The 12760-nt window shown below is 40.4% G+C and overlaps 1 protein-coding gene across 5 annotated transcripts in view; it reads right to left on the bottom strand.

Moving 5' to 3' along the window:
- ADCY10 (adenylate cyclase 10) overlaps nucleotides 1-12760 on the bottom strand; it is a 130421-nt gene that overhangs the window by 19201 nt on the left and 98460 nt on the right. For all 5 annotated transcript variants that reach the window (XM_077156883.1, XM_077156882.1, XM_077156881.1 and 2 more), the window contains 3 exons: nucleotides 4697-4766; nucleotides 4200-4431; nucleotides 2091-2198 (listed from right to left, as the gene is read on the bottom strand). In XM_077156883.1, the coding sequence (XP_077012998.1) occupies nucleotides 2091-2198; nucleotides 4200-4431; nucleotides 4697-4766 (410 nt within the window). The remainder of the gene's footprint in view (nucleotides 1-2090; nucleotides 2199-4199; nucleotides 4432-4696; nucleotides 4767-12760) is intronic.

Genomic DNA, 12760 nt, shown 5'->3' on the forward strand with positions numbered 1-12760 from the left:
TAGGGACTTAGCTAGAAAATTAGGGTGTGAAGGCAAGGACAGTTTTCTAGCTAGAGTGCTGGGAAGTCAGAGGCCAGATTAAGTTCTGGCGATATGATAGGAAATGTACAAACAACATGAAACATCTCAGGGGCTTTACTACCCCTCAATAGGGCCAGAAGAATTTCTCCCAAGAACAGCAGAGGTAAGGCATTCTCTGTAAAATCCCCCAAGTAAACTTATTACCTTTTTCCCCAATATGCTTTTTCTTTTACTTTTTCACCATTCATGGAGCATCCTCAGAGAAAAATCTCAAAGCCAGTCTCAATTCCTCCCTCATTGTTGCTGTCACCCCCACTTTGCATGGAAGACTACACTCTGCCTTCCAGTTATCTTTCATCTCTATCCTCTACTCTCCATCCAAAGCCTCACTTCAGGCCCTATTTGTGTCTCAATGTCTCTATTATCACATGAGCCCTTTACCAATCTCCCTATCTCCATTCTCCTCACTGCCACCAATGCAACCTTTCTTTTTCAAGCATGGATATGATCATGTCACTCCTAGATAAGAGCCCCTGAGGACTCTCTGTTGCAGGATTGATAAAAACTCTTCAGTGGTTCACAAACAGCTCTTTTGTCATTTGCGTTCACAAACTTGCCCCTCTTATCTGAGGCAGATTGGATAGGGGAAGAGGGTGGGGAAAGTGACCTTAATACACGTAATGAAAAGTTCCTTTTGATCCACACATGCCTACCTAGCCCCTGCACAACTAGTCTTCACTCAGGTTGGCACCTAAAAACCAATGAAAAGTGAAACTCATCATTCCCTTGTTAGCATAGCCAGAAGGGGAAGGGCCCCTCCAAGTCCTTATAATGCAAAGATCCCAACCTTAGACTGCTTCTTCTCCTTTGGAAAATACTCATCTTCCTTTGAGTGTGTGTACTTTCGCTACATATTAATAAGTTTCGAGCTGTATATACTAGTTAGTCTTTGGATTCTTTGGCTGTGCACACTGACTAGTCCTCAAGTTCTTTCCTGCAGCTGAGTTAAGAACCTCCACGGTGTCAGCCCCTGATCAGGGTCTCAACTTTACTGAGAATTCCCAGGGCTCTTGGCTGTCGAGCAGACAATTACCCAGGCTCTAGGGCATCTAGCCTAGAACTTCCAGGGCTCTCCGGCACCCAGCTGAGAATTCCCAGGGCTCTCAAACATCCAGCTTATTAAATTATTTGGCTGTACACACTGAGTAGTCCTTGAATTCTTTCCTGTGACTGTGTCAAGAACCCTCATGGCACCAGCCCTTGGTTGAGGTCTCTATTTCTCCAAGAACTCCTAGGTCTTTGTCAGGCTTCATATCCACACACAATGACTCTTTTTCTGGGCAGACCCAGATTTCCATATTTCTGACTTTTTAAATGCTATTCCCTCTACATGGAATGTCCTTCTCCTTTCTCTTCCTGGAAAATGACCACTGATTCATTAACTTCCAGCTTACTGTCAGTTTCTTCATGAAACCTCCATGACCTCTTCTTCCTTCCCACCCATATTCTCACTCCAAGCAGGTATTTTGCTGTTACAATAACATGTACATGGCTCTAACTATAACATTTGATAGTGATTTATTTTTTGCTTTCCAGCACATGTGAAGGCCTCCAGGGCAGAGACTGAGTGTTAATCATCATAATTGGCTTTCTCACTCAACCAGAAACACCTTAAGGAAAAGTCCTTTCTGCTTTAACCTTTATATTCTCCTGTGCATGGCATTATAGGTGAGGTATATTGGACATATGCCTGGAAGGATGGTTGAATGACCAGGATTTAGTGTCTTACTTGTATATCATCTACCTCAAGAAAATGTTATCTATTCATGTCCATTTTTTGAAGTTGTTAGAAAACTATTTCATAAAGTTGTCAACTGGGAGTATGGGGAAGATCTTGTTGCTAGTAAGCAATGAAAATGATATTCGAATCTTGGGGCTTGGAGCTCTGGAGTCTTGGAAAGAAATTTGGCAGGAGATGGGAAGAGGATATAGAAAGTATAGTGATGATTTCTAGTTCTATGTGAAAAATGGAAAACAGCAGACTAATTCTGTCTTTAATGGTTTCTTACCTGACCTTTGAGGCTATAAAAGGTGGCAGATTCAAATGTCTCACTCCAAGATTTTTCATTCTTGAGAGTATCCAGCAACCTTTCTCCCTCATTCAAATACACATATGCCTGCAACAAGTTCAATGAGTAAAAAGCATTGGGTCAGCAGGGATCTGGACTACAGAGTGGGCATTGCCCTAGACTCTACTAAAGCAAGCAGAAGCAGAAGCCACTTCAGATACTGCCTCCAGCTTCAACCCCAGCTCACTGATTATAATGAGCCTCCAAAGTCTAGACAGGAGCTGGGTGGGTAAGGCCCCACTGAAGATGCTGGCTATCATGTCTACTTCTGTCCTCTAGATCATTCATTCTAAAGGATGAATCTAGAAATCTCCGCCTTTTCTCACATGATCACATGTCACCTTACCTGGAATTTTCTCCGGAGTAATTTCCTCATTTGAGTAATTCCATTTCTAACTTCTTTATTTCCAGCAACACACCCACTGCCATGACGGCATTCCCACATCTATGAGAAGTTGGTCTATTTTTGGAATGAGTTACGAGCCAGTCCCATTTCTCTACCAGGGTCAGGTTTTGGAGGGGACAGAGGAAAGGAAGGCCCTGAGCAAATATTCTCACCTCATCATCAACCTCCTGAAACATCATTAAGCATGTGAACACCAAGGAAAGATCAGATTTGAAGAATAGAATAAGAGGCGATGATATCCCCAAGTCTTATGCAGCCCAAGGGGTATGTGAGAGAGGCAGGAGGAAGACATTAGTTGCCAGCTAGCCTCAATCCCACCAGATTATCTTTGGGAGAGAGGACGTGAATGGCACATTCTGGAAACTTGCAATGGACTCTGCTTTGAATCATTGTCTTCCTGACCATATGCCACTCCATGCACAGAGGTAAAAGGGGTATGCACAGATTTTAGCAAGGTGGCCCACAGGGATACCTAAACCTCTTCTTCCCGTGATTCACTGGCCCTCCTCCACATTCTCCTTTCCACACACATGTGCACATAAAATATGTGCATACATGAAGGAGCCTTTCATTCTTCTTAACATAAATGCTCGAGAAAACAGGGGCTTTCTAGCATTTTTGATAGTTTGTGGTTGATTGCACTGCTGTTAAAATATAGAACAGGCTACCATCATGGGCATAAAGGTACGGCAATTCAGATTATGCAGGTACAGCCATTCAGATTTGTAAAACTCATCCTGAAACTGGCTGGAATCAGAGGAAGCTAGGACCAGAAAGGCATTTACTTAAGTGAACTCATGGAAAGCTAGGCGAGTCAGCTGTTCCATGAAAAGTAAACTTAGGTCAAGTAAATTTGAGAAACACAGTATGCCATGCTGGCAGCAGTCCTAGCTCTAATCTGACCAATACCCCTTTCTATCCTCTCTATCCCCAAACTATGCTAAGATTTGTATCTTAGCATGTCAAAAGCCCTGAAAAATCTGTTTTATTCAGCATAGTGCTTCCCAACTGATTTGACGAAGAGTTATTTTAATTTCATTATATGCTTTAAATCTCCACATTTCTCACGTTCCATGAACACACTTCGAGCACACTGCCCTGGAACCTTATTTGTAAATTATTACCCTAGAGAAGCACTCACTGATACATTGGTGGTTTAAAGGTAAGTGTGATGATAATAGCACAAATTACATGAAGACAAAAGTATGTAAGATTCTCTTTGGTGATCACAAGATTTAAACCAGTTTTTTTTTTACTTATCTGAGGGCCTACAGGTATTTTAGGAAGACAGGGCAAAGGCAACTGAGACATTACTAAGGAAGGCTCTATGCTGAAGCCGAAGCATTGAAACCAAGATGAGATCTGGCCTCCGCGCCCCCATACAGGTAGACGAGTCTTGGCAAGTTTCCAAAGGTGACAATATTTTAAATGATGGTATTGCTGCTGCAGTTTGTTCCAACTCTCTTTTCACAATCTTAAGTCATTTAACTTTTGGGTAATTTAATTTTTAAAGGGATGAGGTACTGACAAAAATAGAAAGCATGAAGTAATAAAAAAGCACACTAGAGCTTTTTCAAAATCCATTCTGACTCTATGATCTATAAGCTGTCTCTAGGAAAAAGATCTGGATAGAGACTGCTTACCATATAATTATCTCCCAGGAAGAGATAGGCAGATGCAATTTCTAAGAAGTAATATAATGCTTTGTTGTTTTCTCCCAAAGCCATAAAATGGTGGGCCAGAGGCAAGATGACAATCTCTAGGATCTCCTCACACTGGCAAGATTCCAGAGGGAGAATGTCTTCCTCAGATGTTTTCATTTTTGTTATAATGACATCAAAGAAACTCAAAATCTTTTCTTTCATTTCTCCAGAACTGTCCAAATGCAGAAAAAAGAATAACTTGTATAGCTTTTGGTATGAAAATATCTTTCATATCAATAAAATATGTAATAAAATAGTAAGATAATAAAACTTAATGTAGATACTTCTGAACAAACCCACCACGCACACCCCACCCCACATCCCCACCTGTACCTAAAAGGCCAAAAGTACTGACCAGGCAAATGATTCTAACAGTGCTCTGAATTTAGTGACAATTGTTCATGTTCTACCTCTGAAACAATGATATATTCCAGTACCTGAGAACATCAGAATATATCTTAGATTTCTTAGGAATCTCTGGTTTGGAAAAGACGATCTTTTCTTCAGCTAGAAAATAAACAAACAAATGAATTATATGGGTCGCTGAAATGTTCTATGTGGCAGAGATGCCTGGTGCCCGGGAAAAACTTTTGTTTCCTTTTCACAATATAGTTGTTTTTGTTGCCCAGCCAGGGGCTACATTTCCCAGTCCCCATCTTAGTGCATCTTAGGTGAAACTATATGATTAGTTCACAAAATGAAATAATTAGATCAGAAGTGATATATGTCAACACCGGGCTAAGATACTTAGATGCCTTCTCCACCCTATCCTTTGACAGGAAAGCAAAGGACTCTGAGGCCCTAAGGGATAGCACAGCCACCAAAGAGAAAGAGCCTGGGTCCCTGTCTAATTGTGTGCAAGGCCATCTGTCAAAACTCTTACTGACTATAACATGAGCAGAAAATAAGTTATCATTCTATTGTATCAAGCCACTGATATGTTGGAGTTTGTTATAGTTGATAATGTTATCCTAACTAACTGACCATGTAATAAGTAAAACTACTAAATTAATGCTCCTGAAGAAAGTGATGTCAGTTCCTGTGGAGAAGTCCCCTTATCCGGCCTCCTCTCTATTGAGGGGGAATCTAGAGAAGGGAAGGGACTTGCCTCAGGACATATATCTGTTAGTGACAGAGATGAGACTAGAACATAAGTCTCCTAGTTTCAAGGCTAATGCATTACTCCAGTCTTTCAATTTATAAAAATTCATTTGGAGCATCTAATTATCACCTTCTTCTGAAAGCCTCTGTGGCCTTACCCTCATAGAATTAGTGCCCTAATTCACATGTGCTATTCTAGTTTGCTAGCTGCTGGAATGCAATACACCAGAAGTGGGATGGCTTTTAAAAAGGGTAATTTAATAAGTTGCTAGTTTACAGTTCTAAGTCCAAGAAAATGTCCCAATTACAACAAGTCTATAGAAATGTCCAATCAAAGGCATCCAGGGAAAGATACCTTGGTTCAAGAAGGCCGATGAAGTTCAGAATTTCTCTCTCATGTGAGAAGGCACATGGTGAACACAGTCAGAGTTTCTCCCTCATCTGGAAGGGCACATGGTGAACACAGTGTCATCTGCTAGCTTTCTCTCCTGGCTTCTGGTTACATGAAACTCCCCAGGAGGCATTTTCCTTCTTCATCTCTAAAAGTCACTGGCTTGTGGACTCTGCTTTGTGGTGCTGAAGCATTCTCTGCTCTCTCCAAATCTCTCATTCTCCAAAATGTTTCCTCTTTTATAGGACTCCAGAAACTAATCAAGACCCACCCAAATTGGTGGAAACACGCCTCCAGCTAATCCAGTTTAACAAGCAGTCTTGATTAAATCACATCTCCAGGGAGATGATCTAATTACAGTTTCAAGCATGCAATACTGAATAGGGATTAGAAGAAACAGCTACCTTTACAAAATGGGATTAGGATTACAACATGGTTTTTCTAGGGTACATACATCCTTTCAAACCAGCACATTCCATCCTCTGGACCCTAAAAATGACATGTTTTCCCATATACAAAAAACACTCATTCTATAACAATATCAGAGAACTTTAAACCATTTCAGTAACAATATACATGAAATCCAAAGTTAGAAACGTACAAACTGCTATCAAAGTTAGTTACAGGCATGGTCTATTATAAGGATAAATTAACCTCTTTGAAAACTCATGACAAGTTATTTGCTGCCAACATACAAAGGATGACCAGTCATAGAATACATATACACGCTTCCATAGGGAGGAAGGAACACAGGGGTCATGGGACCCATACGGTTTTGAAAACCTGCAGGGCAAAGTCCACTAGATTTCAAAGTCTGAGAGTCATTTATCTTCAGGGCTTTAGAAAGTGGCAGCCCCACCCCTTCCAAATGCATATGCAGAGGCCTGCCTCTCTCCAAATGCAACCTTGGGGGACATTGGAGAGACCACATTTTTCTCGGCTTCACCCTCTCCAAGCATCAGGGCTGCACCCTGGCTGTCTGCCATCTCCGGGGCACACGCTCAACCCCTCCATGTGGTGGCAACCAGGCTCTCCCCAAACCCCAGGGAATGTGCTTCACCCTCTCCAAGGCCTGAGGCAGCATGACTCTTCCACTGCAACCAGTGGAAGGCCCATCCTCTGCCTTTGGGGCAAACTCATCCTTTCCAAGGGCTTGGGGGGGTCCACTCTCCTGGCCTGAGGCTTCTTGACTTTAGACCTCAGCCCCCATGGTTTTGCCTCTGAGGTTATTTTTCTTCCAATGTGTCCCTTATCTGAACCCCCTAGTCTAGACTGGCAGTGGCTCTGTTTATACAGATCCCAAAGCTTCTCGTCAGCTTTCTATGCAGTAGCACTGGATCATGCCCATCAGACACAAGGAGTTTCCACAAATCCTTCCTGAATAATTCCATGCCCAATCCTGGCTTTCTCTGAAATGGCTGACTGGCTTCACATTTGGCCAAGACCTCATGTGGGGCACTATTCTCTAGGGTCTCTCTTTCTGGAATTCCAGAATTTTTTATAACATCAATTTCTGGTGTCTTTATACTCAAGAGTTCAGTTTTCAGCTTATCTCTCTCCTGTCACATTTCATTGTAAGCTGTGAGGAGAAACCAGACTGCGCTTTCAATATTTAATTTGGAGATCTCTTCTGCTAAACATCTAAGTTCATGGCTTTTAAAATCTGCCTTCCAGCCAAAACCACTAGTCAATTTTGGCAGATTATCTGCCATTTTAAAACAAGGCTCATCTTCCTTCCAGTCTGAAATAATACATGCCTCATTTCTGTCTGGAGCTTTGTCACAGGTAGTTTTGGAGTCCACATTTCTACCAAAAGTCTCTTCAAAGCATTTTAGGCCTTCTCTATCAAGCTCCTCTCAACTCTTACAGAATCTTCCCCTTATCTATTTAAAAAGCCACTCCAACATGTTTGGTATCTGTAAACCGCAGCAGCACCCCACTCCCAGTACCAAAATCTGTTCTAGTTTGCTAGCTGCTGGAATGAAATATACCAGAAATGGGATGACTTCTATAAAAGGGAATTTAATAAGTTGTTAGTTTACAGTTCTAAGGCCGAGAAAATATCCCAATTACAACAAGTCTATAGAAATGTCCAATCAAAGGCATCCAGGGAAAGATATCTTGGTTCAAGATGAAGTTCAGAATTTCTCTCTCAAGTGAGAAGGCACATGGCAAACACAGCCAGGGCTTCTCTCTCAGCTGGAAGGGCATATGGTGAACACGGCATCATCTGCTAGCTTTCTCTCTTGGCTTCCTGTTTCATGAAGCTCCCCAGGAAGCATTTTCCTTCTTCATCTCCAAAGGTCACTGGCTTGTGGACTCTCTGCTTTGTGGTGCTGCAGCATTCTCTGCTCTCTCTGAATCTCCCTCATTCTCCAAAATGTTTCCTCTTTTATAGGACTCCAGAAACTAATCAAGACCCACCCAAATGGGTGGAAACACGTCTCCAGCTAATCCAGTTTGACAAGCACTCTTGATTAAATCACATCTCCAGGGTGATGATCTGATTATAGTTTCAAACATACAATACTGAATAAGGATTAGAAGAAATGGCTGCATTTACAAAATGGGATTAGGATTAAAACATGGCTTTTCTAGGGTACATGCATCCTTTCAAACTAGCTGTATTAGTTAGGGTTCTCTAGAGAAACAGAATCACCAGGAAACACTCGCAAATATAAAATTTATAAAAGTATCTCACATAACCATGGGAATGTAGAGTCCAAAATCTGCAGGGTAGGCTGTGAAGCTGACAATTCCAATGGAGGGTCTGGGTGAACTCCACAGGAGAGGGCTCACCGGCTGAAGCAGGAGGGAATCCTCCTTAAAAGCCTTCCCGTGATTAGATTAAGCATCACTCATTGCAGAAGACACTCCCCTTGGCTGATTACAAATGGAATCAGTTGTGGATGCAACTGATGTGATCATGATTTAATTCTATGAAATGTCCTCATCGCAACAGACAGGCCAGCACTTGCCCAACCAGAGAAACAGGTACAACCACTTGGCCAAGTTGACACATGAACCTGACCATGTGCCCACCAACCCTTGTGCAGAACTTTATCATGCTCTCCATCACACTGTGTTGGGATCAACTTGTCCACCTCCCCTCCTAGACTGCCATGTAGTGGATCTCTAGTGACTGGAAGCTGAATATATCCAATTGTGCCTCTCTTCTTCCCCTCCTCTAAAACTATTCTTTTCAAGGTTATCATGTTGCTAACTCCAAAGGTTACATCTTAGTCCTCACTGTACACCTCTCAGCAGCATTTAATACAATCCACCACTCCTGCCTTTCACCAGTCTCTGTTAAATGCATTCCCTTCCAATAGCTATCCACTTGATTGACTCCTGTGCCTCTACCAATATTTTGAATGTTAGCAAATCTTAGTTTGATTTTGAATTCCCTTCTCTACCCACAATTTCTCCCTAGGTAATTTCATTTACCCATGACTTTAAATTCCATCTGTCTGCCAAAGAATTTGAATTTTTATATCTCTACATTCTGAGATATACTTTTAACTGCAAACACATGTATCTAACTGCCTCCTTGGCAACTGTCACTTGGATGCCTAATTAGCAACTCAAAATTAACATGAGCCAAATAGAAATTTTTTTTTTGCATATTTTTTATTTAAGAAAACAAACAGTATACTTAGAACCACCAACAATGGATATCTTAGTTGGCTTAAACATAGCCATATTTAAATAAAGTATCCATATAATCATTGTAAAGCCTGTGTTTGTGCAGTAAGTTTCATAAAATGATTTAAGGCAACAAGGGAAAAATCTACATATTTGGATAGCAAAGTTCTTAAATTCTAAGTATTAAAAACTAACTTAGATGCCACCAAATAGAAATCTTGACTCTCTCCATCTCCATAAACTTCTTCTCTACTTCAGTAAACAGCACCACGATATATCCATTTTCTTAAGGCAAAACCCTTTGCAATATCCTTGATTCTTTTCTTTGCTTCTTCACCCTTCTACCCATTCAATCCATCAGAAAGTCCCATTGGCTCTATTCCTAAACATATCCTGAATCCATCGTCGTCTGTCCATCTTTACTATAGCAACACCTTAGCCCATTACCAAAAATTTTATCCCTTTAACTACAATAAACTGATCATCTTTCTAATTTTACCTGTTTTAATCTGTTTTCAATAAGATGGTACATTTTTTAAAATATGGTTCAGATCTTTATGGCAGAAATTGCTGGTTTCTCACCTCAACTTCACAGTCTCCTTTCTCCTTTGTAATAGAACTCAATTTTTCTCAAGCATTTCACCAAACTAAAAGGTTACATTTTCCAACTTCCTTTGCAGCTGGATATGGCCATGTGACTAAGTTCTGGTCAGTGGGATATAAGGGAGGGACCAGTCTTTTATTTTTTATATATTAATTTATTTTCTCCTTCTGCACTAAATGTGAATATAATGGTTGGAGCTCCAGCAGCTGTTTTGGTCCATGGTTTTCTGATGATCATGAAACCTCCATACTAGTTCTAGTGATGAGACAAGCATTTTTACATGAGAGAAACAAATTTTGAAACTTTAATGATAAATAAATTTAAACCACTCTAACTGGGTTAGAGTTATATGCATGTGGAAGATATTTCCAAAATATATAAGGAAGACATTGTCAACATTTTCTAGAACAAAATTTTCTAGAAACTCCAGGGAAGACAAACATTTGTTAATAAATGTACTCATAAGGTTCTGTAATGGACAGCATTTACATGGCTTTAATCATGTTCAAACTTGATTGATTTTAGAACAATATTATTTGTAGATATAAGTTAATTCCTCACCTATTCTAGCAAGAAGTAAACAAATGTCAGAATTTGATAAATTTTTAAAAATAGAAGTATTTTAATGTATTATTTAATATCTTGAGGAAATGACTAGAAAGAACAGCTGAATTAAAAATGTTTGCCCCCAAGAACTGCTGAGGTTGTATGGAAGAATGGGTTATGAGATCATTGTTATGATAAAACTTTTAGGAAAAATTTCTTAAGAAATTTTTTTTTTTGGGGGGGGCCGGAAGCTGGGAACGAACCAAGGAAATTTTTTTTAAGTCTCTATATAGAGTTTGGTTGATAGCCTTTTAAAGAGGTGAAATTGAAAAGGGAAATAGTAGAAGCTGGCTTGGTTCAGGTAGAGGTGCTGATAGGAGGACACCAGTGAATATACTCAGAGCTATCTTGTCATATATACTCCAGAGTTAAACTCCAAAGGTAGTTTGGAGAATTAAAAACTAACTAAAATAGTTTCCTTAGATGACCCTCAGCAGCCCCACCCAAGGCCAGCTACTCAGACTGTCCTCTCTGCTAGATGCCAGCTGGTTTTATCTCCCAAAATAAAACATCATTCTATCCCCCCTAATAATAAAAATAGGGCCTCCTGATCCCAGTTGGGAAAATATATTCTCTCTCTCTAACTGTCTCTCTAGCTCTATCTCTTTTAGCCAATCCTCTCCTACTGATGCTTCTGTTGGTTCACTGACTACTGCTCTGTGTCGGGATTCTTCTCTGCACTTCCTTAATTTGGGCAATGCATCTTCAGCTCATCACTGCTGCCCCAAAGCCCTGATTTTTTTCTAGCAGCCCACTCCTAGGGCTCCTCTCAGACTCCCAAGGCTACACTTAGGACGAACTTAAAATGACTCCAGCCTATTTTATTTTCTTTTTTTTCCATAAGAAACACCCCCATATTTTTCCCCCACAAATTGTGGAAGGGCAGGTTGATCCCAGTGAAGCCAAAGGCCACTTTAGCCATTTTAGGCTTGAGGATGATAAAGGTTGCAACCAACTTGGGAAGGGCACAAAGTAACCCATCAGTTTACTACAAAGAAATCTCTTCATAAATCCAATCCCTCTCCATTTTCATGTCTTGGATATAGGTAAAGGAGCAAAATTAAAATTGATTTTCAGCTATGTACTTTGTAAATTCTGTATATTCACCTATTACCTCACTCTGATTTATAGCTTCCATTGTATCTTGGTACCTTGGTAGAAATATACTACTTTTATAATAATGACTTAAAAAGATATTTCCAGTTTGTGAAAAGTATAATGCATGAAGGGGAAAGTAATAGATATGAATACTAAACACTAGATTCAGCTAAATGGGCATTTCCCTGACATCTTCCCTGAACCTCACTGGTCTGTGTTGCTTAAGTCCCGCAGGGGACTTAAGACCTTCATGTTCTAGACCCTAGGGCTCTGAACCTAAAGCCTGATTTCGTTCTCTCTCTCTCTCTCTCTCTCTCTCTCTCTCTCTCTCTCTCTCTCGAGAAACCAGTGCATTTAATTGTGATATTTTAAAATTGCACAATTGTTTTGACACCCTGCCCACCCTATCTGCCATATTTAGTCTCTGAAAATGACAGGAAAAAGCCAAACAATCACAGGTGTAATGTGTTTAATAAATTTACCCCATCAGTGCCTAGTCACAGTACTCAATGTTTCTTTGAAATATCAGACAGATATGGCAGTGGCCAACAGTAAATTTCAGACCTCTCAGAGTATAAAAGTTTAGGTTCTCTGAACATTCTGCATTGCAGTGGCACTTGCTCAGAATTGGTACCTCCCACACTTGGGGCACTTTAAATGTACCAGTGAGAAGAGCTTTTTCCCCTTCAGGGGGAGGAAAGAAAATCACTCCTCAAAACCTAGCAGATCTGGCCAGGAAGTCTTTCCTCCTATCTCATGTCTTCATTTGCAGGCTCGTTTTGTTTTGTTTTTTTTTTCTTTTTCTTTTTTTTTTTTTGCAGTGGAACAAGAGACCAAAACCTAACCTGAATTACAATAAAAAGGCAATGATGGCTATAAAGGGAGTGACCAGGAACAATGCTTTTACCCCTCACATCCAATAGGTGTGCTTCACAGAAAAAACAAAAATAATAAATCCACAAATCACAACAGCTAGATTCATAAAATCCATTAATCCAAGGATAGAGAAAGGTAGGAAGAAGAGGTAGGAGGGTAAATGGCACACGGAGAAAAACA

Source organism: Tamandua tetradactyla, chromosome 4 (genome assembly GCF_023851605.1).
Source record: "Tamandua tetradactyla isolate mTamTet1 chromosome 4, mTamTet1.pri, whole genome shotgun sequence".
Lineage (NCBI taxonomy): Eukaryota > Metazoa > Chordata > Mammalia > Pilosa > Myrmecophagidae > Tamandua > Tamandua tetradactyla.